At 42.0% G+C, this 27,376-nt stretch overlaps 1 protein-coding gene across 2 annotated transcripts; it reads left to right on the top strand.

Annotated features, from left to right (window-relative positions):
• The first annotated feature begins 8,623 nt into the window (after positions 1 to 8,623).
• ttbk2a (tau tubulin kinase 2a) lies at positions 8,624 to 27,180 on the top strand. 2 transcript variants are annotated; one of them, XM_074659865.1, is made up of 15 exons: positions 8,624 to 8,762; positions 10,298 to 10,445; positions 11,723 to 11,796; positions 13,250 to 13,390; positions 13,780 to 13,884; positions 14,859 to 14,924; positions 15,085 to 15,177; positions 15,281 to 15,406; positions 15,953 to 16,110; positions 16,242 to 16,449; positions 16,544 to 16,761; positions 17,656 to 18,208; positions 19,029 to 19,367; positions 20,131 to 21,107; positions 22,061 to 27,180. In XM_074659865.1, the coding sequence occupies exons 1-15, from the start codon at positions 8,694 to 8,696 to the stop codon at positions 22,506 to 22,508; spliced, it is 3,723 nt and encodes a 1,240-aa protein (XP_074515966.1). In that variant the 5' UTR covers positions 8,624 to 8,693; the 3' UTR covers positions 22,509 to 27,180. The 2 variants fall into 2 exon arrangements, with proteins under 2 accessions (XP_074515966.1, XP_074515967.1); XM_074659866.1 differs by lacking the exon at positions 19,029 to 19,367.
• The last annotated feature ends 196 nt before the right edge of the window (positions 27,181 to 27,376 follow it).

Raw genomic sequence — 27,376 nt, forward strand, 5'->3', positions numbered from 1 at the left:
GTTTTGCCAGATATTGCAGAAAGTGTCCGTCAGATAATTATATAATTATTACACAGAGTGATCAGCATGTTATTGCACATATCCGTTTACCTAAAGGTTACACACACCCATTATCCACATCATACACACACACACACACACACACACACATTCTTCAACCTGCTTTTATCCCCTTGTGTTGTTTTTGTTTTGTTTTGTTTTTGTACTTTGTTATTTGTCTTTCTCTGTATAATATATTTTGAACTTTTTTTATATATGTCCTTGCACACGCTTCACTTGTTTTGTAATCACTTTATAAGACAATAAAAAAAATTAAAAAATAATTAATGTCGCCTCCCAGTGGTCTTTAAGAAAAATTTCCTTTTTTTTCTCTGTGTTCCAAACAAATTATAATTTATTATTAAAAAATTAAAGGTATTAAACCTTCAGGGAACCTACAGGGAACATTACCTAAATAGTTTTTTGTTCGTATATCTAGTATAATATTCGACAAAAATGTTAAAGCTTTTATCCCCTTGTGTTGTTTTTGTTTTGTTTTGTTTTTGTACTTTGTTATTTGTCTTTCTCTGTATAATATATTTGGGTCTTTTTTATATATGTCCCTGTACATGTCTTCACTTGTTTTGTAATCACTTTATAACACAATAAAAAAAGGAAAAAAAAGAGAAGAAGAATTAATGTCGCCTCCTAGTGGTCTTTGCGAAAAATTTCATTTTTTCTCTGTGTTCCAAACAAATTCTAATTTATTATTAAAGTATTAAACCTTCAGGAAACCTATAAGGAACATTCAAGATTCCATATTCGAGATTCAAGCCCTTTATTGTCATTGTGTAGTACAACGAAATTAGATTGTGACAATCCCATAGGTGCTAATGAAAAGATAATACAATAAAAAAGAGATAGTGCAATATAAATATAAAAAATATAAAAGATAATACAATATCAAATATAAAAATACAATATATATATTGATGAGATGACAGTTTTGCCATATTATTATTTATTATTGTTTAAAAATCCAAGGTATTAAACCTTCAGGGAACGTTACCTAAATGTTACTTGTATGTATATCTAGTATAATATTAAACAAAAAGGTTAAAGCTGTAAAAAAAAAAAAAAGCTGAGCTGTGATTGTGTACAACGCGCGCCTCCTCCTCCATCCCGCGAACGCGCTTTTTTAAAGACCCCAGTGCGCGCTCCTGATCTTGTTGCTAAGGGGGCGATGGAATCGTGGCCGCGCGCGCAGAGCAGAGGAAGGCTGGTGATCATCACACACACACACACACACACAGAGAGAGAGTCGTCACGTCACGTCACGTCACGGATCTGCAGCAGCAGCGACCGTTGGAGAGAGATGCTGAGAGGTGACAGGCGGCCAGAAGAAGAAGGAGGAGAAAAAAGGGACGACAGACATATGTAACGTTTTCTTTCTAACCGCCTAACCGACCGACACCTCTTCTACTTTAATTATCTCGCTATGGGATTCCTCTCCGTGTTGTCTCCGCCGCCCTTTAGCGAGGATTTAGTGTAACCACACCCGGCTCTTCTTCTCTGGAATCAAGGATTGGCAGTTAAGACCCGAGGTAAGGATTCACAAACCGCTGAGAGGCCGAGCTATATAACCTCCCTCTCTCTTCGGTTGGTTTCGACCCTTTTCTTCACACCCATTATGGCGTGCAGCTAGCTGAGTTTGTTATCCTGCATGTTGTCAGAGCTGTGACAGTATAACCTCCTATATCTATACACAGAGCCAGGCCAGAGAGATGAGGTTGCGTGGCCTCCTGGCTGTCTCTCTGTGTGTTAGTGGACGCGCCTGAGTACAATCTGCTGTGGCAACTCGCTATGCAACAGCAGCTCTCCACAGCCAAAAACCAGTCAGTCCACTGCAGAGAGGAGAGCTGCATGGCTTTCATTATCTGACCACCATGCATGACAAAAGGTATTGACACATAACACATAATACATAACCTACCACATCGCCATGTGAAAACAACTGCACCAGTATCTATGCAGTCTGTTGACAATTACAAATGATTAAATTTGGATGGATAAAAGTCTAAATTTTACATATTAGTACAAAGAAATTAAAAAAAAATTTGATTTAATTTTAGGAAAACTGTCATAGTATAAAAAAACACAACAGAGAATAGCTGGCTTCATTATCTGACCACCATGCATGACAACATGTATTGACACATAATAATACAACCTGTCACGTGATCCCATGTGAAAACAACTGTACTAGAGGTTGTAATCTATTCAGTCTGTTGACAATTACAAATGTTTAAAGGTCCCATATTATGCTCATTTTTAGGTTCATACTTGTATTTTGTGTTTCTACTAGAACATATAAAACATATTAAAACATTAAAACTTTTGAACATTACAAAAAACAGTGGCATGTAGCCTTTAAGTAATAAATAAGCTGCATGGCTTCACTTCTGACCACCATGCATGACAACAATGTATTGACACATAATACATAACCTGTCACATCCCCCATGTGAAAACAACTGCACCAGTATCTAGGCAGTCTGTTGACAATTACAAATGCTTAAATTTGGATGGACAAAAGTCTAAATTTTACATATTAGTACAAAGAAACTAAAATTCACACTGAGTTTTCTGTAGGGCTGTGTATTGCAATAAGAGGATAGCTGGCTTCATTATCTGACCATCATGACAAAATGTATTGACACATAATACAACCTGTCACACCCCCATGTGAAAACAACTTTACCAGTATCTATGCAGTCTGTTGACAATTACAAATGCTTAAATTTGGATGGATTAAAAGTCTACATTTTTACATATTGACCATCTATCTTGCAAAGAAATTAATAAATACACACTGAGTTTTCTGTAGGGCTGTGTAGCTGGCTTCATTTTTTGACCACCATGCATGACAACATGTATTGACACATAATACAACCTGTCACATCCCCATGTGAAAACAACTGTACCAGTATCTATTCAGTCTGTTGACAATTACAAATGTTTAAAGGTCCCATATTATGCTCATTTTAGGTTCATACTTGTATTTTGTGTTTCTACTAGAACATGTTTACATGATTTAATGTTAAAAAAAACACTTTATTTTCCTCATACTGTCGGCCTGAATATGCCTGTATTTACCCTCCGTCTGAAACACTCCGTTTTTTGTTCATTTTGACAGAATTGCGAATTGTATATTGAGCCCTTCAATACTTTCACAGTATTTATAAAGCACTTAAACCTTCTTTATAATATAAAAGACATGAAAATCTTACTTTTTACAATATGGGACCTTTAAAGTGCCTTCTATCAATACAGAAGCTGGCAAAACAAGCCTAATCCACTACGGTCCTTGGTCCTGGAACGATCTGCTAAATTATTTTAAAAATGGAATAAAGGAAGTGGTGACTGTTAGCTGCAGTCGCTTCAATTAAATAACAAACATGCCTATTGTTGCTGCTGTGATTCAATGTTGTTGACCTTGCTAGGTCTCACTTGTAAAATAATCTCAATGTGACTTCGTAGTTAAATAAAGGTTATATATATAGGTTTGCCTTTTTACATTAGTTTTGCACACATGGCTCTTAAAATGAAGGATTTGAGGCATTATACATTTAAAGTACTGCTATTTAGGTGAGTTTATCCTTGATAGCCATTATTCCACACACACACACACACACACTCATCCTTCACAGTTTGTCCAGACTGGATCAGGTTCATCCATGCTGTGACTTGAGTGTGGAGGGCCTCCCCATGCTGGCTCCTGTCCAGGACTTGTCCTGCACACACAGTTGTCAGACCGGACACTTGTTTCGTCCAGCAGCAGCAGGCCACACTCAGATTAGACAGAATTTTTTTATAAAACGGTCACTATATCCTGACAGTAGTGCATGAGACATGTCATCTGAAAATGCACTGCCTAGTTTGACCGTTTGGTCGGAGTTTGCGAGTGATTGACAGCTGCCTCCGTTGACTGAACAGCCAAAAGGAACGCTCTGTCTCTCTGAAATAGAGAGGCAAAGTCCCGCTTCTTCCAGTGGACCACCATGGGACCCTATTTCGGAAGAAATATGAACGGTAGTCAACGGCGAGAGACAAATATTTTTTTGATCCCGTTTGAATTGCGCCATGAATCACACACATGATGAAGTGCAGAAGTCTAGTTTTCTCTCAGAACACTTGAATTACAATATGCTGAAAGGTTATTATGGAATTTTTGCCCAATGATGCCAAAAACGTTCTGCCTACTGCAGCTTTAAGCTTGATTTTCAGTCAAGTTATTCTTACATGAGCCATGTGTTGTTGCAGGAGGAGGAATCCTCTGTGGGTGGCATCACTCATTGACATTTCATGATGCTTTATGAAGCTGTGAAAACTTCCAAGCAGACCTAAAGGGGCAGAAATGATGACAAGCTGCAGTCAGCAGATGAAAATGGCACTGCACCATCGTCGGCGTGGAAATGCAGGAGGAGGTCAGGAAGTGTGATTCATGCTGGTTGTCATAGATTGGTTTAATTTTTGGTCCGAAGTCTGCTCCTCCTAGGCTGTTTTTTTTTTTTATTCATTGATGGTGGTTGATATGGAGTAGGAGGAGGAGGAGGAGGAAGAACAGCCTCTCTGTGAGGTGTGAGATTAGTCACAGCGTGAGGCAGCCTGCCTTGTGTATAGGTGTGTGTGCTTGAGTGCATGTGTGTTGGAGAAGTGGCTTGTTATATGCGGTCTGTGTGGGGCTGACTAGCAGGTAGCATCTTTCCTGTTATTCTGACACACTTGGGCTGTTTTTGAGGGATAAAAAAGCTACAAGATGGCTCAGACTTATCCATCCTTTCTTCTATATCTCCCACTTTTTCTGTCTCACACTTAGCCGTAGAGATTGGTCATTCATCCCTTCTGTGCTCATAAAGAAAGAAATATCTCATGCATGTCAGCTCAAGTGTGACAGAGCGAAGTGTTTCTCCACATAAAAAGAAGGAAAACACTGCGGTGACCTTGACGTTCTGACACTAGACTCACAGCAGAGGTTATTCAATCAGTGTTTACAGCGAGTCTCTCTCATCCCTCTGAGGTTAAAAGGGTTTTGTACAGCATGTTTCTTCGTCACCGATTAGCATAATATCAAGAATATTCCACTGATGTAGTCACTTGGTTTTCTCTGTGTCTAAAATGATTTGCAGATGCTACACATGAGGAGAAAATACAGGTTTTAGTGCCTGCCATTGACAGACCTTTATAGAAGTTTGGTTCAGCTTTGACCAGTATGGTTTTAAGAAAGGTGTTGGCACAAGCCTGACTCAGATCAACTTCTGTTCGTCCTGTCTGTCTGTCGGCTGCTCCACCACTTTGGTCCAGAGCGAAATGTCTCAGTAATTGTTTTGAAGGATTGCCATGATGGTTTGTGCAGGTGTTCATGATCCCCAGAGGATGAATCATAATGACCTTGGTGATCCCCTGATATTTCCTCTAACACCATTTGAGTGAAATATCTGGACAAATATTGTCCAGATATTGTGTGTACCAATTGCTATGCAATTTGGTACACACCTCCATGTTCCCTGTAGGATGAACTGTAATAACTTTGGTGAACCCCCCCCCCCCTGACTTTTCATCAAGTGTCATCAGGTCATAAACATACTTTGGTTTATATAAATATAAATATAGTTTGTATGTTATACAGATACATACATTTTTAGAGCTGTGTGATATGGCCCAAATCATAACTTCATATCTTCTGGTAATTCAATAAATAAATAGTTTATATGATATAGCCACATGGTAAAGCCTATTTTTGTATACTCCTGTGTGAGTTAGATACTTGACAAATTAAAAGTATTTTCTCATTTAATTAAGAACTTGAATGAACCGATTTTCTGAGAAATTTGAGTTAGTATGTGCATCTTATTATCAATTTAGACATTATAAATGTGTATCTCGATATATGATTTAATTACGATATGACTCCATTGAAAGAAATTATTATTTATATATTAAATAATTATCGCCCAGCCCTAGATACATTATAATTATATAAAAAACTCTCTTAATCTTGGACAGTGAACATAGTAATTCACATAATCTAGAGACGATGGTAATAAATAGTAACTACATACTAAAAGAATACACTTCAAAGGCTGTTAGAGTAATAATATGTCTTATGATCCTGAGAAATGTCATCCAGCAGTGTCATCATCTGCGTGTTAGCGTCCACCTTCCTCCTGACTCTCAACCCTGGGTCACATTTCATGCGTGTCATTTCACTGTTATCTAGTCTAACCACGCTTTGCCCTCTCCCGTCTCCCAGCCTCACCCTGGTGCATGATGGGATTGATTGCCTCCTTGATGTCGAGATCATGCCCCGTAACCAAATAGTGTTTTGAAGGCTCGTTGCATAACTGTTGAAAGCCTGCGCGCCGCCGTGTGCAGAATGATGAATCGAAGTCGGGTTTTGCTTTGAGTGTTTGAAGCCAGACTGAAGGAAGTTACCAGCGTGTGCTCTCTGGAGCAATGCTTATCCATGGATGTTGTATAATACAGCAGAGTATACACTTTTACTTTTACAGGGGAAGCTCCATTTGATGCTTGCTGTACAGACAGCCTGCTTGTGTTACATGGCAATAAATGTATTGATAAGTCTCCCTTTATAAAGGGGTTGCAAGTTGTAACTAATGGCTTTATTATGAACAATTTACGAACGTTTTAATATAGGGCTGGGCAATATGACGATATATATCATCAAAACGATATAAAATGTCTATTGTATATACAGTATTTTTCTATTTTTTCTATTGTGATATAAGCTATGCCTATATTTATGTATTTCTCTATAATCTCACGTAAAGCTTTTGGTTCATTTTGCACTCAAATTCCTAAAATGAGGAAAATACAAATCAGTACTTTTCATTTGTCAAGTATTTAATTCACACAAAAATAGGCTTTACCATGTGGTTATTTCATATAGACTATTTATTTATTGAATTACCAGAAAACATGCTATATCGTGATGTATATCGTTCATCAAGATATTAAATTACCTATATCGGCATAGAAGATTTTGGCCATATCACCCAGCCCTGTTTTAATAAATAAGAACAACTTTTTGGTTGCCAGTTTGCAAAGAAATCCTCCAGCAGGACAGTTGTCTTTTCAGCTCTTTAGTTCATTCACCTTCTGGGAAAAGAAAAACCTGCAGAGAATCTGAACCAAAATAATTTTATTACATAATACTACAACCACGATTTTGGCTTCCAACGATTATGAAAACAAGATAATCGTAAAAAAATAAATAATTGTGCTGCATTCCATTTCACAGTAACGCTCACGTTTTGTCTTTAAATAAATCCAGCGCACCCCTTTCCTTTTTCAGCAATGCCCCTCCGCCACGCCCTGCAGGTCAGGGACGGCCACTTGCACGTATTTGAATGCATGTTATGTCTATTGCTGCACTAGTGTGTTTTTCTATGTGGCAGCCTTTATGTCCAAGGCACATTTCCCTACTGTAAGGACAAATTAATCTTGTCTTAATAAAAGTAATCTTGGACTTCGTCTGCCATATTACACAACCAGAGTTAATGCAAAACCAGGCAGATTAAACAGCCTCATTATATCTGACAACACTACTTTCTTTATTAGACCTGCTCCTTGGCTGTCATACACAGAAGATAAATTGCTGGAAAAATGATACTAAGATGAAGCCTCTTTGTAATTTAAGACGCAGGACTTTTGCCTGCGAGTTGGTGGGGCGGGTTTGTCTGGATAAAGACAGCTGCTGGCAGCAGGTGTGGCAGCTGCAGCGATGGTCGAGTATCAGAAAAGCTCCAGACATTAAGCCAGGGGTTTAACTATGTCTCCCAACTGGGGGAGACTTTCAAACTTTCACATGTAGTTCAACCAGTCTGAAAAAAAACAGGCCGTTTGTATATTCCACTCAATGAATCCACCCAAGTACATTATCTCAAGATGCTGAAGATATCAGTTTAGTGCAGAGTGGCCTAAATCAGTGGTTCCCAACCTATTTTCCTTGAAGACCCCCCTACATCAGCTTTCTTTAATTCATTTAACTCGTCCCTTTCGTCAACATAAATAAAGTGATGACGTCTTGATAGATTCGCCAAGCGTATGTAGATACATAATGTGATCTTTCTTTTGGTAACAACTTCATTAATTCACTATAATACTGTTAGGTTTTTGGTTATTGTGGTTAAATAAATGTAATTTATGGTGTTGTTAGATTGCTGCGTCAAGTGGGAGAGCAAATAGGTTTTTGACCGCTGTGAAAGTGTTGTTTTTGAAAGGCTAAACGCCAACAAATATGGATTGAATATTTAGTTAGATTTTGCTACTAAGTTTAAAAAAAGATATATCTTTTTAAATATTTTTTTATACAGACTTTTGTATAAAATATCCAGTAAGTGTGTTATTATGATTTTAGTTATACATGAGCAAATCTGATTTTGACTGAGCAGACAAATCCTGGTGCACCCCCTGTGGTCTTTGGCGCCTGGACTCCAGGTTGGGAACCACTGAGCCTAAATAACCAGAATTCATCTGATTTTCTTGTGATTTGTTCCTCAATTTCTGACAGTTTTGTGTCTCTTGGGCTTCCGTAGGGATCTCTATTAAGGCCATCAAATGCCTGGCCCAGTCTGAGGCGGCTGGTCGAGGGGGGGAAGCAGTGAGGACAGCGTCCCTTGTCCACAGACGGGATGAGCGGGGGAGCGGAGCAAGCTGACATCCTAAGCGTGCTCTCCCTGGTCAAGGAACGATGGAAAGTGGTAAGTGACGTTATATTCATCAGCGACAATAGGCGGTGTGTTAGTCCAGCACCATCACTGCCTGTCCCTGGCTCACCCTCTGTCCAACAAAACAACAACTCTTTGTTCATTAAACAATGCTTTCCCCTGCCTATATGAGCCCTGCTTTCCCTCTAAAGCATCTCACCTGTGGCTCGGACAGTTTGAGGTCGATTGTCTCTGTCCAGGTAGGGCTGCTGCAGTACGGGAGATCCAAAAATAGCCCGTATAGCTATTTGTGGCAGTGCAGTGTGCTATAGGCAGCAGCAGCAGCAGTGCTCTCCGGGGGCCAATGTCTCTCACTGCCTTGCCAGCCTGGGTGCCATGTGAGGCTGTTATTCCTCACTGGCAGGCTGGCACCACTTCCTGTCTTCTGAGGAGCAGAGTTACATAAGAATGCTGCAGATAATCCCACGACTTTAGCTCCTAGTGCGACACAACACCGTGTGTGTGTGTGGAGGACAGTGAAGGACACGTGGGAGAAATTAAAGCTCTACTAGCGCTGAGAGGTGAGAGTGAAACAGGAAATAAAGAAGAGAGAGAGAGCATTGTGAAATGAATCACATGCAGTTCCTGGTGTCATATTTATTAAGAAAAGTGTGCTAAAGCTGCAATGGTAAATCAGATTAATTGATTTGTTGTCAACTATTAAATTAATGGCCAAGTATTTTGATAATCGATTAATCGGTTTGAGTAATTAAAAAAAAGAAAAGTCAAAAGTATGATTCCAGCTTCTATAAATAATCGGTAGTTGGAGCCCTAAAGTGTACAACTACTTTAGCCTTCTTTAGGCCTTCATCAGTGCAAATGCTATCAGCACCAAGTACAGGAACTCTTTAATTTATTCCAGTCAGGTAGAACTGAAGCGATTAGTCAATTAATCGACTAGCCAGAAAAAGAATCAGCAACTATTCTGATCTTTATTTATTTGATGACTAATCTTTGAAGTAACCTTTCAAGCTACACTAAAATGTCAAACACTACTTAGTTTCTGCTCCTCAAATATGAGGGTTTTCCTTTCTGCTCTCTCTTCAGCACTAAAAACAAGCAATGTGAAAATGTCATCTTGTGATTAGCTTTTTTCACTTTTCTTTCTGGCATTTTACAGACCAAACCATTCATTGAGAAAATAATAAGCAAATTAATGAAAATAATCATTTGTTGTTCCAGCCCTCAGGTAACCAAAAAAGGAAGTTTCATAAATAGTGAAGTCAGTGTTGAATATAGTCAAAACAAAAACACTACTGTAGTGAAAAATATTTAACACTGCTCCCTATAAGGATATTCTAAACCTCAGAAAAACAGGACAGTTTCAAGCCTTTACATGACAAGCGTTTTCCCCTGCTGAAGAGTCTTTGAGCAAGACGCAAACCTTATCGAGGATTTTCTGTTGCTGACCTTGACCCCTGACCTTCCTGTGTAGAGAGCAAAAAAATGTTGTGTTGTCCATGCACTTTACCCACAGACTGTAAATGTGGTATTCTTTCTTATGCAGTGTTTTCATTGTCTTCCTCTAGGTGAAGAAGATCGGGGGCGGCGGGTTCGGGGAGATCTACGAGGCGGTGGACCTGCTGACGCGGGTCAGCGTGGCGCTGAAGGTGGAGTCGGCCCAGCAGCCCAAACAGGTGCTCAAGATGGAGGTCGCCGTGCTCAAGAAGCTCCAGGGTGAGTCGAAATGGATTCGGTGGATTTGGTTACATTTCTGGTATTGATTGATCCTCCTCGGCGTGGTGACCTATTGAAAACACTGAGTGCATCGTTCCTGGCAGAAAAACTAACGCTTAAGAGAAACATTTTCTGTCAATAATTATTCCTGGATTGATAAAACAAAGAAGCAGAAAAAACGGGATAGCCTTGGTGCAACGATATCAGGGTATGATTATGTCTCCCTCTGAGAATAGATGTAAATCATCTGACTCATCTGAAAACACAACTTGGCCCACGGTTCAGCTCAGTTTGCTTCAGTCTCTGCCTTGCTAAAACACACCGTCATTCAGCAGATAAATCGCTCTTCATCTTCCTCATCTTGTGTTTTAATCGTGGAGTTTTTAAAGTAACAGTTTCAGATGGCAGTAACAGCAGTGACAGAGTACTGGTACAAGAGGAATGTTCATGTTTATGTGCCTGGACACTCCCACCGTCTCATAGTAGAGACACATGATCAACAAAAGAGAGCTCCTTCAGGGGGGGGTTGTATAGTTTTACTCCTTTCTCTCTTTCTTTAACTGTGTCTTTTTCCCTCCCCTCTCCTTTTCCTGCCTTTTCACCATTATGCCCTTTTTTTTCTCTCTCTCCCATCTGAGAGGAAAATCAATGGGCTGGGATCATGTTTGGCGTCTAATGGCTGCGGCCTCGGGCATCATGGGTTTGTTGCTTCCTGAGGGAACCAGCATGCAACTTGAGACGGGCTGAACTCCAGACCCCGCCCAGCTGACCTTATACCGGCCTTATACAAAGACCAATGGGTCATATCGAGCTAATAATAATAGCTTCTTTTATTATATTATTTACATTTATTGTATACGAATTTGGTGAATTCTAAAAGTAGTGCTTTTAACATGGAGGTTTGGTTAGAAACTGTTTGCATTCACTGAAGGGTTCGGGGCGTGGCCGCAGTCTAGCTGCCAGTGCAGCAATGTCCTTTGAGACCATAACACACACACACACATTTGCTCACATACTCGTATGCACAAACACACAAAGCAAATTCATGCACATGTGTAGACCTTGTGTCGTGAGCTATAGCCTATAAATCAGCGGGGTAGTCATACAGGAAAGCTGGCAATGGGAGGGCAGCGAGCTGGGAAATATGAACATGCACATCATCATGATTCACGCAGCATCTTACGATCAAACGATGCGGCTGACGTCAGCCAGGTGACTGTGAAGTGACCTTATCGTCTCCTCCGAAAGTATCCTGAAACTGCTTCTTTATTTCTCAGGTAAAGACCACGTGTGTCGCTTTGTGGGATGCGGCCGCAACGACCGCTTTAACTACGTCGTGATGGAGCTTCAGGTTGGTCTAAATGCCTCTTAAGCACACACTTTTAACTGATTTTTTTTGTGTATTCAAGCAAATTATTGTTAACAAATTTGATGAATTGTTCAAGTAATTTATTAAGCAAAAATGCCAAATATTTGCTTTAGATCTGCAACAATTATTTGATCGACAGAAAAATAATCGCCAACTATTTTGTTAATCGATTCGTCGTTGAAGTAATTTTTCATGCAAAAATTGCAAAAAATGCGGTTAATTTCGGTTACACAGACCTTCATCAGATTATTTTACAAAACACAATGGGAAAGAATATCTTAAATACTTCATATATAATCATAATCTTACTCCAAACTGACATCACTCAATCAATTGCTTAGTCATCATAACACATCACGGCACATTAGGCCTACAATGTATTTATGAAAAAATATAATTTATACAGAAACATGTATGTTAAATATAGCTCAAATTACAACTAGTCATATGAAAAGCTGAAAATATATATTTAGAATGTGCGATTCAAATTTGGTTGGTTGCTTGACTAAAGTGTCTTCTAGAGAGATTAGAGAGAACATAAATAAATAAAGAAACAATCAAGACAAAATACAGCATAAAAAGCCCATATGATAAAATACTGATGTAATCCATTTGGGATGAGTGCAAAATAGATAGGGATAAACCCCCCAGGAAAATCACAGGGAACATCATACACACAACATCATACACACATATAATTATAAGAAAATGTAATATTTCTGGGGGTTTAGACAGTTGGTCGTACAAAACAAAGCTATTTTAATATTGCAAGGCATTTCTCACACTACGCAGACATTTCAGCGTGGACCAAAGTGACATTGCCATCCCATCCTGCTAGCACGGCAAAAAAATATTTATATTTATAGCAGCCATAATCTCCATGTAGAGATGATCCAGGCAGCGTTTTTTCTGCAGACTTTTCACACGATAAATCACCTGCTGCGATCTACTGAGGCATCAAATTAGTTTCAGTCACTGCATCCAGCACACGAGGCTGTGATACCAAAGTCATGATCACAAATACACAAATACTTTATCTGAGCTTTGAGTGTTTTGAAAGTGTGGTCTGGTTTTGATTTATACCACCGTAACCACAGGAATGGTACATTTTCGTATATATACTGCACCGACTCCCGACCGCACCACATGTTTAATTATAGATGATCGGTGCAGCTGAATTTATAGTTTTTCTCACCGTTTTGTGTCCACTCAACACATTTGGCTGCCACCACTGTCAAACATTTCAGCCAGTAAGACTTTTAATAGTGATTTTATTTTTTATTCCAGTTCCACTGTGTTGCTTCCAAAAGAGATAAACTAGATAGATATGTTTGGTATGTCATGTTTGTTAAGACAGACAGAGGTCCTGCTGTGTTTCTTGAAGGTGGAATTTATCAGACTAACTGATCTGGTACATGTGCTCTCTCTCTCTCAGGGTCGTAACCTGGCTGACCTGAGGAGGAGTATGACGCGTGGAACTTTCAGCATCAGCACTACCCTGCGTCTGGGGCGCCAGATCCTGGAGGCCATCGAGAGCATCCACTCTGTCGGCTTCCTGCATCGTGACATCAAACCGGTGAGTCACAGTCAGCCGGGTGCAGCAGAGAGAGATTATCTCATTGCCTTCTAGCTTCTACTGCATATATTCCCGACACATGATCATATTTTTATTGCTGCTGTCCGGGTAGTGAGCGCAACTTTTTTTGTTATTGGCTACTGGAATTGTTGCTGATTCAGTATTTGTTGTACTTCCAGTAAGCTGGCTCGCTATGAGTGCTGGCTAAACGCCCAAAATGTTGCTGAATGTAAATATCTTCTGAGCTGCTGTATTAAATTATATTCCACCAGAGGAACACATTTATTCTGCCGGGGCTTCAGTAATATAAATATGCAAAAATTGAGATTTTATTGTGATTGAATTCACACATTTGATTATTTTTTTGCCTCCTGTTTTTTCTTCTTCAGTCCAATTTCGCAATGGGCCGCTTCCCGAGTACCTGTCGAACCTGCTACATGCTGGACTTTGGTTTGGCTCGTCAGTTCACCAACTCTTGCCAGGAGGTCCGACCTGTAAGTGCCCTCCTCTCTGTTACTGAGTATACAGTATACTGAGCTTAAAAGGATAGCTCGGGTGTTTTGAAGTGGGGTTGTATGAGGTACTTATCCATAGTCAGTGTATTATCTACAGTAGATGACTGTCGGCACACCCTCCGTTTGGAGAAGCGTTGTACTGCTGTGGACGGGGACGGCAGCAAAACGTATTTTAGCCACCGAAAAGGCACACCTAAAAAAAATCAATATCAACTTAAGTGTACGCTATACTTACAATATTTTCACCACTTTACCTTGCTGTCCGATAGGGAACTGAAGCCATTGTATCCATCTACGCTCTCGTCAAAGCCACCAGACTCCATTGAAAAAGAAATTCATTTTACCTCGCAGAACACGGGGGTTGCTGATATACCGCTGCCGCCATCGGTTAGTTAGTTTGTGCTATTGTGTGACTCTCTATGCAAGAGCATAGATGACGGCTTCAGCTCCACATCGGAAAGGGCTGTCCGACGGCAAGGTAAAGTGGTGAAAATATTCTAAGTATAGCGTACACTTAAACAGAATACAATTTTTTTAGGTGAGCCTTTCTTTTAGGTGGATAAAATAAGTTTTGCTGTCGGCCCTGTCCACAGCAGTACATTATTTTGCTCCCGTGCGGTAACTCTGACTGGTGTCAACGGCCCCTTTTTAGTTATTAAACAGATGATTTAACAGTTTTCTACAAATTAACCATGAATCAAATGACTATGTGTAATGTGTCACATAACCTTTTTAGAATAATGTGATGTCTAAATTCTGTTGCACGTTGAGCTGCCCACAAGTGCCAAAAAATGAGTCCATGCAGGTTTAATGCTAAGGATTAAAGGTTAGATTAAAGATATGAATATATAAGAAGTTTATTTTCATTTTGTTGTTATTTTTGGCTGAAGAGCTATAGTTTAAAATACATTTATATTAGCATTTAATGTGTGTGTTGTGTCTTTGTTTGTCAGCCCCGTCCAGTGGCAGGTTTCAGGGGAACCGTCCGCTATGCGTCTGTCAATGCTCACAAGAATAAGGTCAGTATCGATCTGCCCTGTACTACAGCCTTGTGTAATCAGTGACGCTGTCCTACACGTGTTTATGAATTTGCTTTACACAGTTATCTCTTTTTTTGTCATGGTTTATGATGAAATATTATTGTATTAATGTTAACTCCACCCTGGTGTAATTGTGCAGGAGATGGGTCGTCACGATGACCTGTGGTCTCTCTTCTACATGCTGGTGGAGTTTCTGGTTGGTCAGTTGCCGTGGAGGAAGATCAAGGACAAAGTAAGGACAAACAATAATCACCGTCCTTCACGGGAACTAAACAGCCCCGTCCAGGTAGCTGTAGGTGATGAGATGTGACAGGTGTGTGTGTGCTCATTCCCAGGAACATGTGGGGAAGCTGAAGGACACTTACGACCATCGTCTGATGCTCAAACACCTGCCAGCAGAGTTCGGTGTGTTCCTGGAGCACATCGCCAGCCTCGACTACTTCACGAAGCCTGACTACCAGGTGGCACATTTTCTCTAATTTGGATTTACAGTAATAAAAAGGGAATTTAGTTTCTGACTACATAGAAATGCAGCATGTTTCAGCAACTGATGATATAGTTTGATATTTTAGTAAAAGTGTGCATCGTCAGAAAAGTAATCCACTATGTTGATAATTGCTTAATCGTTAAAGTAATTTGTCATGCAAAAATGGCAGAAAATGCTGTTTTCAGCCTCTCAAATATGGAGATTTTCTGCTTTTCCTGTTTTTTCTCATATTGAACTGAATGTCTTTGGGTCTTGGACTGACAAAACAAGATGTTTGTAGACATCATCCTGGACTTTGAGAAACTTGGATGGACATTTTTCACTATTTTTCACTATTTTTCACTATTCACGATTAATCGATCAATTTAGAAAAGAATCGATAGATTAATCGATAATGAAAGTAATTGTTAGTGGCAGCCCTAGTGCTATGAAGTGTTCAATACACGTTTTCTGTTGATTTCTGTGAAATCTCACTAAATAAAAACCTCACAATTAATTATGTATTGTTGTGTTGTTACAGCTGCTGATGTCAGTGTTTGACAACAGCATGAAAACCTACAATGTTGTGGAGAACGACCCTTACGACTGGGAGCGAACAGGCACTGACGGCACTTTGACAATCAGTGCCAGCGCCACAACACCGCAACATCACACCCGCCTCACTCCGGCACACATGGGGTACGTTTGATCGAGAAAAAAAACAAAAACGTTATGTTAATTATTTGTATTAAATATTGTATATCGCTGTGGTTAAAATGTCTTTTATAGCCTTAAATATGAAATAATGTTTGTACCTTTTGTTGCCCCAGTATGGCGAATGCCTCCCTGATCCCCGGCGACCTGATGAGGGAAAACACAGACGAGGTTCTGCAGGACGAGCAGCTCAGCGACGTGGAGAACAACCCCGCTCCAGATCGCATGCCGGGCTCTCCCCTCCACCCGCACCGCAACCAGGAGGCTGACGTCTGGGAGGAGCTGGATCGCAACCGTAACCGCATCAGGACTGCAGTCTGGAAGGTAGACTGGTTTTATCACCTCAAGTGCTCTCAGAGAATTAATTGAAATCCACCTGTTTTTTTTAGTCACTAACAAAACTGACTGCTTTCCACAGGCGGAGGAGGAACACAGCAACAACCAGGGCAACCATGGACACCAGAGCCCCTATGCTGGGCCAAGCCTAGGCTCCCCAGTGAAACTGCACTCTGAGGTGGTGCCTTCAGACCGTGAGGGTCCCCTGCTGAGGAAGCTCCGCAACATTCACAGTTTTGAGCTGGAGAGGAGGCTCGGCCTCGAGTCCAAGGCCAGTCCAGAGCGCTTCCTGGAGGCCTGGTATGTCTGTCAAGTAACCGATCCATTTATGATAAAGGATAACTTCAACGTTTTTCAACCTGAACCCTATTTTCCCATGTTTTTGTGTCTAACTGACTGATAGGAACAACAATTTCAGAAATTGGTCCAGTATTGAGGGAGAGCGCTGTAGATGGAAACTGCTCACGGGCTGCAATATGGTGCATGTACGTCCACTAAAAGTGCTTTTTCTTGACATGACAGGCTCTGTTTGTTATTATAAGTGTCTGATATTATGGAAAGAGTCTCACTCAAGGAGAAGTCTGGTTCTGAAATATTGCGAGGTGACGCGTTGCTGGAAGACAACGGTGGAATAGAGGAATACATCCATGGTGTAAACACGAGTGGCAGCCGGGTTTGTTGTGTTGGAGTACAGAAATTGTAGCTTAGTGTTATCTAAAAGATTTTCAAAGTCATGGCTGAATATTTAGATGATTTCACCAATGTGGATGAGGTCTTTATTTTGTAATTATTTGATCCTAAGTACATGGATATTCAAATTTCACAAGGAGACTTCTGCTTGAAGTCTGGACAAAATAAGGTAAGAAAAACTTTTTATTCCTCTGTAGGGTCCTTTCCATAATGTTGTCAGAGATTTAGAATAACAATCTGAGCCTGTCAGTGCCAAAAACAAGCACTTTTAGTGGACGTAATGTTACATTGACGCTGCCCACTTGCTCTCGCTGCTCGTTTCGCGGCTGCTTACGTCATTCTCCCTCAATACTGGACTAATGTGTTGTCCCTATTACTCACAAAAACATGAGAAAAAAGGATCCAGGTTGAAAAATACCAAAGTTACCCGTTAACATCAGTTTTTTTCTAAATGTTCCTGAGATAGAGAGTAGGTTGTTTGCATCTGTCTTGTGTCTTGTTCAGCTCGGGGAAGCAGCAGCTTGGCGCACAGCACCAGGAGAAGGAGGCTGACGGGGCTGCAATCATCCCAGTAACTCAGGGTCAAGCTGTACCTGCCGGGGAGCGTCCTGATCGGGTCTGGCACTATGACGAGGAGTTCTTGTCTGGTGGTGGTTCTCCTAAGCCGGCATCCTGTGGATCTGTGGATCATGGAGAGGGGGCAGCCAGCAGCGGGGGCTTTGTGGCCCTCAATCTGAGCTCTGGGAGGCATGACATTGACTCAAGGGAGTGGGTGATGGTGGAGCCGCCCAGTGGCTCTCCAGGAGCCAAGGCTACCACCAGCCCCTCGGAGGAGGATGAGGAGCCAGAGGTGCTCCAGCCGGGGGATCAGTCTCCTGGATGGGAACGGGGCAATCCGAGCCCTCACTCTGGCAAAGCTAAACAAGAAAGCACGGCTTCCTCCAAGGGAAGCGCAAAACTGGACAAGTTGGAGCTTAGCGTGGGCCCTCCAGGGGCTTTGCCCACCGTCACTCCGACCAGCCCAGCTGAAGCTCTGGCTGAGGGAGTCCTCACTCAGGTAAGCCCTTTCATCTGAAGGCCATCTCACAACATGGCATACATGATACTGACTGTAGTCAGCATTTTACAACGTTAAAAAGCTGTACCGAGTCAGAGTTCTAGCTTTAGAGCCTCAATGCTAAAATCATACAACAGTCAGAGTTCCACCAGCTGCATCTTGCTTTAGTATGAAGCTAAGTGTTACTGCTTTGTGTTTTCACGCTTATTCGCTTGTGTTTATATGTTAGAAAAAAATATATTTGTGTCACAAGCTTTATCAGATCACAGCATGGGGGGAAAGAGAGCTTATGGCTTTGAAATGCACTTTGATTTGCATTAGATATCTTGCATAATTTGATCTTATTTGCAGATATTTGCAATGTGTTTGGTTGGTTTTATTTACTTCAAAAATAATTTATTTACAAAATATGCTTTTGGTTTGCTTAGTTTAAATGACTTTTTTGCTCCTTTACTTTTTATAATCTTCAGCCAGCCCACCGAAATCCTGCTCAATCCAACATAAACCACTTTTACACAACTTTTTTCTCTACAAGAGGAATAACTGTCCCCTCATTCTCTCCTACATCCAGAACAACTGCCTCCAAGTTGATAATGTACACGACCTTCCCAAAATCTACCTACCTCGCCTCTGTCTTCCTTCTCTAACCTAAGATTATCCCTTTATATTTATAATCCTCCCGTCGCTTAACCCGTTCAAAACAACTCAACATCGTGCTCCCCCACCTGCTTGTCCTACCTCACAACACACCTCCTCCCATCTTCTCACTCCCTCACTCCTCCTCTCTCCACCTCCCACTTCTCTCCTCCCCCTCTCTTAGCTCCCCACCTCTCCTCCATCGCTGCCTGAAGAGGTCGCGTTCCGGACATGCAGCCCCATCCCTCTGCGCTCCCCCAGCCCTCACACACTCCTGACCACCCTGTCGGACCCGTTGCATCTGCGCCAGCCGCTGAACATGAGGCGCAGCCAGTCCGTCGACCCCCAGCAGCAGGAGCGCCCCTCCTCTTCTTCCTCCTGCCACGCCTCCCTACCACTACCACCACACCCTGCCCCCGGCACCCGCTCACCCAGTCGCAGGAAACTGCCGGCCATCCCGGCGGGTGCTGCCAACGCCAAGTTTCCCTCTGTCATACGCATCACTCGTGCCCAGCTCCAGCAGGTGATGAGCCCGTCACAATCTCGTAAAAAAAACTCCATTCAGCTTCCTCTACGTCAGTCGCAACACACCGGCTGTTTTTGTTCTTTCTTTCTTTTTTTTGTATAAGTTGCTTATTTTGGCTTCTTTGTTGAGTTGGCTTGTTTATTGTGTTGTAGCTCTCTCCAGAAACCATGAGGGGCATTGTGCAGGCCAGACAGAGCATGGGTCAGATGTGTCCTTGTGTCTGGACATGTGTCCTTGTGATCTGAATAGGGATGTGTGTTTGTCTGATTGTGGCATGTGTGTTTGGAATGTCGAGTCATGACTACAGGTTGCATGGTCTCTTTTGTTTCAGATCGTCTTTGTCCTCTCTATCTTTCTCTTTCTCTCTCTCTCCCTGTATTTGTTCCTCACCCTCTCTTCGCTGAAGCCCCCTGCGAAGTTGCGTGAACGTTTCCTGTCCTACTTGCTGGTTTAGTACTCACAGCTTGACTGACACTGCCATAGCACTTTGTGTGTTTCGGTCTGATAATGGTAGCTATGGTATTGCATGCTGTTGCCAAACTAATCACCATTTATTACCCCATATTATATAATTCTTCTCTTTGCACACATCTGCATCAGGCTCTTGCTACAGAACTACAGCACAACTCGACATGTTGTAGTCTATCAGCAACAGGCCTTTGACAATTTTATTCCCAATTTTAGTACGGTTGATCTTTTAAGTAACACCTGTGTGTCCTTTCTCTTCCCTCCCGTGTCTCCACCTCCCCCTCCCCTCCAGTTGACAGCTCAGCGTCCCTCTGGGCTGTCCTCCCAGTCAGGATCAGACAGTGCGCCACAGTGCCTCCTGCTGGAGAGGCGTAGTGAGGCCGAAGCTGAGGCTCAGCAGGCCCAGGAGCGCACAGCGGACATCTGTTCCCCCCAGGACCTTGTGCCCAACCATCCAGGGACACCCACAGACCCCCTGGCTGAGATGCTGGTCAATGGAAACATCCACAACAAAGCTCAAAGCCCAAACCGTGTGTCTTCCCCACGCTCCCCCCGTTCTCCACACTCGCCTCCTCTGCGCTCGCCTTCCTCTCCACGCTCTCCTCGCTCCCCTCGCTCCCCTCACAGCCCTGTGTTTGCCAATGGACGCCTCTCCTCTCCTGTTAACAGCCAAAGGGATTTAAGTAACGGAGCTTTCCCCAGGCTGAAAGACCCTGAGAATGATTATGGCCCGACTCCCTGTGCCCCAGAGCCTCAGGTGTGGGGGGAGGGTAACAGAGAAGCGAACCATGCCCCAGATCAGACCAATGGACCAGCCTCCCCCTCCCCAACGCCCCCCCGTAAGGACCCCAACCGGAGGCAAAGTCGCATCCCAGTCCTGGAGCCCTCCAGCCTGCTGGAGCTCCCTCCTGCAGGGTCTGCTAAGGAGAAACTCCTACTGAAGAAAGCTCACCACCAAGGCCCTGTCCCCTCTCCCACTGCCTCCCCGTCTCTCTCTGATAGACGTGGCCCCATGGTGGCCTCCCTCGCTAGGGACCCGTTGTCCTCCACCTCTGACCGCTCTCAGGACGAGGACTCTCTTATGGGCTCCCGTTCTGACCGCCAGGGAGACGATGCTCCCTCCCTCTCCTCCTCCTCCAGCCCTCTGTCCCGCAAGAGCCGGATCCCTCGTCCTGTTCATTCAGCTTCTTCTGCCGAGCAGCTGGCTGCCCAATTCCTGCCGCGCCCGCCCCCTGGGAAGCCACCGTGCCGCCCCACAGCGGAGGGCAGGTAATTTGTTCATCTGCATTTTTTGCTTTCATGGATCAAACATTTTAATAATCAACCGAACCATTATTGTTCTCAGACATTTATGATGAACTGCATGAAGATGTGAAAAACACATAAGAAAACCCATTGCACATTAATTCACTCTGCTGATTGATTCTTCTGATTAAAGGAATTTTTCGCATGTTTTATTTCTTGCAGATAGTTAGATAAGAAGATTGATACCACTCTCATGTCTGTGCGCTAAACATGAAGCCAGAGCCAGCAGGTCAATAGCTTAGCTTAGCTTTAAGACTGAAAGCAGAGGAGAACAGCTAGCCTGGCTCTGTCCAAAGCTAAAAGAAATCCACCTTCGATCCCTCTAAATTTTAATAATTAACACGTTATTGTCTTGTTTGTTTAATTTTTGCGATGCTGAACTATCTCTTGGTTGGACGCAGTGACTCAGCAACTACCTCCCCCCAAAAACACAATTTGTTGTTTTTTTTCGGTTAAATTTTGTCAGATTTAGAGGCGCTTGCTTCCAGTCTTTATTCTAAGCTAAGCTAACCACCTACTGACTGGCTTACACCGAATTCACACCAGGCTGTGGCGAAGTGCGGCCTGCGGCGAGCAATAATTAAATTTTTCTGCGGAGATGTGTTCATGTGTTTCAGGCGGGAAGAAACTCTTTGTAACATGGGTCAACATGTCAAAGGAGTCACAGGATCTTTGCCCACACTTCGCCGCTAAAAGTTAAACTTTTCCCAATTTGCTGAGCTCGGGAGCAGCCGCCGCAGCTTTTCGTAGACATTGCATGGCACTGCTCTGGTGTGAAATTGGCATTAGCTTAGGAGAGCGATACTGACCCTCTCATCTGACTCTCAATTTGATTTATGACCCTGTTTCCTGGTTTGCTTTGAAATATATGACTTGACTGTTATTCATAACCTGCCCTGCATTTTGTACCCACTCAGGCTCAGGCGTTACCGCATCCGAGCCGGCAGCAACAGTGACTCAGACCTCCTGACATGCCTTGCTCAGCTGATGCACGGTTCCCGTGGCTCCCCCCTTCACCACCGCTCCTCGGCCCAGCACGGCGGCTCCAGGATGGGCGTCTGCAGCCTGACGAGCTCTCCGCACCACCACCGCAGCTCTAGCGCCTCCCCACGAAGCTCCTCCTCCCTGCAGCGCTCCGTCAGCTCTTCGCCCTCCCGCCACGAGCACCGTGGCGGCGGGGGAGGGGGTTGCCTAGGACGCAGCCGCTCGCCTCCCAGCTTCTCTGGCTCGCCACCTCCCCGCCGCTTCTACCCTCACCACCAGGAGAGCTGTTGCAGCCGCCAGGCTCGCACGGGCCCCTTCCACCTGTCCAGGGGAAAACCCTGCAGCCGAGAGGGCAAGTGCTCCAGCAAGCTGAGCAGATAGTTGCCCACCAGGTTGCGCTGCCACAGCAGAGGATGGAAAGACTCTTATTATGATAAGGAAGACTGCATTCAGGATAGTCTTCCTGTAAAAGTTTCCCTTTTTTCGCTGTCAGTCTGAACCTTACACTTGTCTCGCTGTTTCCCACTGTTCTCTTCACTCCTTCTATTTGCACACAGGGTTTGTCATTCATTTATGTGCCCAGCTTTAAAGGGGTACTCCAGAGATTTAGTAAAGCACTTCCATGAAGTTGTTGGACTGAGAGACAGATTTGTAAAAGAATGATCAAAGATCTGAAGCTGAGATATCCTGACTTTTAGTCCGTTAGGTCCCGATCAGACAGAGTGCATTCAACATGCTGAATCGGCCGAAATATCTCCGACACGGGCAGACAAGAGCCGACGGTGCGGGACACTCCGCAAAAACTAGACCGACAGACGCTCACCGACGGCTGACCGTCAGCTTGGTGTGCCAGGACCTTTATGACTTTACCAACCGTAGTTACTACGTTCTGATCAGAAAAGAGCAGGAGATAAATTAGTGCGGGTACTTAAAAATTTGGGCAAGTTGTTTTCATTAATTTAAACCATACTATTAACTGTTTGGGTCACGTACAGTTCATGGTTTGTAATAAATTAACGTCAGCACTCATTTTGGTGGTTGCTTAGCAACATATAAAATAAAAAAGACGCAGCAAACTGCAAAAAAAACGCTCTGTCTGATCAGGCAACAAAAAGGAAGTGCGGTGCTCTGTCTGATCAGGGCCTTAAGCTCCAAAAATGCTGTTTTCTACATTTCCCATAATGCAACTCAATAGAATAAGTGCCCACTTCTCCAAACCCTCCAGTTTGTAATGAAGGCTTCCTGTTAATAAGTCTCAAACCTAATCTGACATTCACAGGCTGAATACTCCGCATGACGAGTAAACTGAACCTTGTGTAAAATCAGTGGAGTGCCCCTTTAAGATAACTTATGTCAGGGTCCTCATTTTATTTATATTATCATGTTGTAGAGTAAATTAAACAGCTGCTATAGTGATTTCCCGATGCAGCCAGTACTTTAATATGTAATCAGTAGTTAGTTGGGCCAGCGGGCACATAAATAAATCCTGTTTATTCATCTTCATGCATCCTGCTCTACAATATAATATAACTTGTTTATCCCCAGTATTAATGCACTTGGATTATACTGATGGAATATCAGTATAGCTGATCACAACTTAATTAAATATTGGCCTGGGGTTGACTCAGTTATCTCCTCAGCATTCGGCGATTGCAGGCAGGGTAAAGTAAATATTTACTTTATGCTATATGTGAAAATGCATAAAGCCAGAATTTGTGTACAGTTGTATTTATTGAGATTATTTATTTTGATGCTTAGCGACGCTTCCGACCCTTCTGTGTGATAGTGGATGTACGGTTTTGTGTCACTCACATTAAATGTTTAAATCGAAGGGATCACTCCAAAGTGACCCTTTTATACAATCAATCATGTCAAGTGCGTGAGGACACACACCTTTTTGTGCCTACTGTGTTGCTAAGAGGGAATCAAAATGTCATGAAGGGATCGCAGGTTAGGAGTCGTCGTGGTAGTTGTTCAGTCGTAGCAGTAGCGAGCTTCAGCAACACAAGGTACATTACTAACGAGTAATGTTCAGACACAGATGTTTGTCTCAGCGTGTGCCTTGGCACTTTGGGCAGCTTGAGGATTCACTTTGTTTGTAATTAGACAAAAAAAAAAGGAGCCAAAAACAGACTTGTGCCAGCGGTTATAAGACGACCCTTTTCACCAGTATTCTTTTAATGTAGAAAAGGTAGCAACACATGTTTGTAAATCAAACACAATTTGAGCCGTTTACTTGAGTAGCCATTATTTGTAATGACAAAAAGGAAATATATCTCCAACTTAGCTGTCCTGTGTATATACAGACAGTATATATATTAGGGCTGTCAATCGATTAAAATGTTTAATCGCGATGAATCGCAAATTACATTTTTTATCTGTCAAATGTACCTTAAAGGGAGATTTGTCAAGTATTTAATACTCTTATCAACATGGGAGAGGACAAATATGCTTGCTTTATGCAACTGTATGTTTATATTTATTACTGGAAATCATTTAAGAACATAAAACAATGACAAATATTGTCCAGAAACCCTCACAGGTACTGCATTTAGCATAAACAATATGCTCAAATCATAACAAACTCAAGCCCAACAGGCAACAACAGCTGCCAGTGTGTCAGTGTGCTGACTTGACTATGACTTGCTCCAAGCTGCATGTGATTATCATAAAGTGAGAATGTCTGTACAGGGGAGACTCGTGGGTACCCATAGAACCCATTTTCATTCACATATCTTGAGGTCAGAGGTCAAGGGACCCTTTTGAAAATGGCAATTACAGTTTTTGAGTATGACATGGTACCAATGGATCCATTATGTTTTTTAGTTTCATATGATACCAGTATCTTCATTCTAGCTTTAAAACTGAGCCCGCTACAACCTTTAAATCACAAGTTGCGTTAATGCATTAAAGAAATTAGTGGCGTTAAAACAAATTTGCATTAACCCGTTATTATCGCGTTAACTTTGACAGCCCTAATCTATAATATATATATATATATATATATATATCATGTCAGTGTTGGAGATAAAACTTTGAAAAAATGTGAATTTCAGACCTCAAACAACATTTTGTCAAATGCTATTGAAAATGGAGGCCATATGTACATATATTTCTCACACCAAAATGTTCCATGCTTCCATGTGCAAGAATGTTTTCATTTTGTTCCTCCTGTGCCGGAGAATGTCTTTTATATAATGACATACAGTATGTTTGTGCACACGGGAAAGGAATCAAGAGTATTGTTTGTATTTGATTTAGTTAGGATTCCTCACTGAAACTCTCCTCCCACTCCTCCTCTGCTTGTAAGATACTGTAAAATAACTCCAGCTTCCTTCCAACGCTACTATCTGCATGCTCAACAGACTACTGAGTAAAAAGCTGCACTCCACTTCCCACCACACGGCATCTATCTTGTGAAGATTATAACCCAGTCATTTCTTTTTTGAATCTATATATTTTCACTATTCCTCTTCCCAGCTGATGTATGACTAGTTTTCTGCGCTCCCTGCACTGATTTGGGATGATTGTGTTGCTGGAATATGATATTTTGTATCCCTGCAACTAGCTGACATGATGCACAAAATGAAGAAAAATAATAAAGGAGAATAGACTTTGCTGCGTTTTAAGCACTTGTATTGTAGGAAAACCACACGTGAGTTGAAAGATAAGACACGGCTGCACATAGAAAAAAAATCACATTGCCAAATATTTTGATAGATTTTGCAGATGTGGTTTGACTAAATGTGGGAGCATATAGAGATTGAATGGGCTTTGTAGATATATATAAAGTGTGCTGTTTGGTGCAGATCTTGCAGATACCTACGCTACGCGAGCCTCACAGAGCAGCTATGATGACTCATCCTGAAGGCAGACAGCGTTCAGTCAGTCAGTCGCCTTAATGTCTCCTCTCTGCCCCTCTGTGCATAGCGAGGGATGACTGAGCCTTGTCTGTGCTGGAGATCATTCCTCTATTCGGCCGAGCCAAGCCTTTCTGTCACTTATCTCTTGTGTGTTAATGGCATGTGCTGCCATGCCTGTCGATATATCACCACTGTACTGTCGGACTCTTGTGCTTACAAAGCTGTGCTTCTACCGGAGAGCTCCCTGTTTTTCTGTGAGAAGGCTATTTGTCGATCGACTGGCGGAAATGGAAAAAAATTCAGGGTTCAGCATGTGTGATAACTGTATGCTCTCAAACAGGGGCGTGCAATTTCTACACGTCGCCAGCAATCAATCTTTGAACTCTCCCTCTTTCAGGCTCACAGATTTCAAGATATTTCAAGCTTTCAAAGTTCAGAACGCTCTTGTGCAGACTTTTAATATATACCTGTAAAATATAATTATTTAAATAAAATAATTATTGTAAAACCATAACTTATACGCTAACCGGCTTCAGTGAAAGGGAGGAACAGACACTAAACAGTGCTGCTGGTTTTAAAAGATAATCAGATTTTTTTTTTATCATTATTGCACATAAAGTGGTGTGAAGTTGTAGTACTAGTGTTACCTTCCAGATGAGATTTTTGCTCATAGAAAGGTGTCATATTTATAGTAGCTTGCTGGGTATTTGTGGTTACAGATACCCAACAGAACAAACCCAGCTGTTTTTATTTTATTTTGAAAGGTGAGATGGAAACTAATGAAAGCTTTGGTGTGCACTGGTACACTTCTCATGTCATAACATCGGATTACTTGTTAGTAACTTTAACTTATAAATACTTGACAGAAATTATTTATTGTGACATTTGCTAATTTGCCCATCCATCGTTTTGACTTCAATTGTCAGGATTTTTTAATGGTTGATATTTTTTGTGTTGTAATGTACGTCATGGTTTTGAAATGTAACTGTACAGTCTCGAGGAAAGAATGTAACAAGTGGGAGTTTTGCATTGTATATAACTGTAATTATTTATGTTTATTCTATCATTTGTATCATATCAATGCCTTGTACAGTGTTTCTTTTTTCTTTTTTGTTTTAAAATTATTTTGTATTTTATTTTTATAAACTGGTTATAAATAAAATACTCATTCCGCATGCAGACAGAATCTAGTGAAAGGTTTCTGTTTATTATTATTATTATTACTACTTACTGTGTGTGTGTGTGTGTGTGTGTGTTCAGGAGGGCTACTGCAAAGTGTTTCATGTTCCAGCTCCGTAATGACGTCCTCTCAGTTAATTGCATCCTTCCTATTCAGTAACACACTCTCATGCGTGCACACGTTCACCCTCTTTTGTATCACTATTT

The sequence above is a fragment of the Sebastes fasciatus genome, chromosome 15 (assembly GCF_043250625.1).
Source record: "Sebastes fasciatus isolate fSebFas1 chromosome 15, fSebFas1.pri, whole genome shotgun sequence".
Classification (NCBI taxonomy): Eukaryota; Metazoa; Chordata; class Actinopteri; order Perciformes; family Sebastidae; genus Sebastes; species Sebastes fasciatus.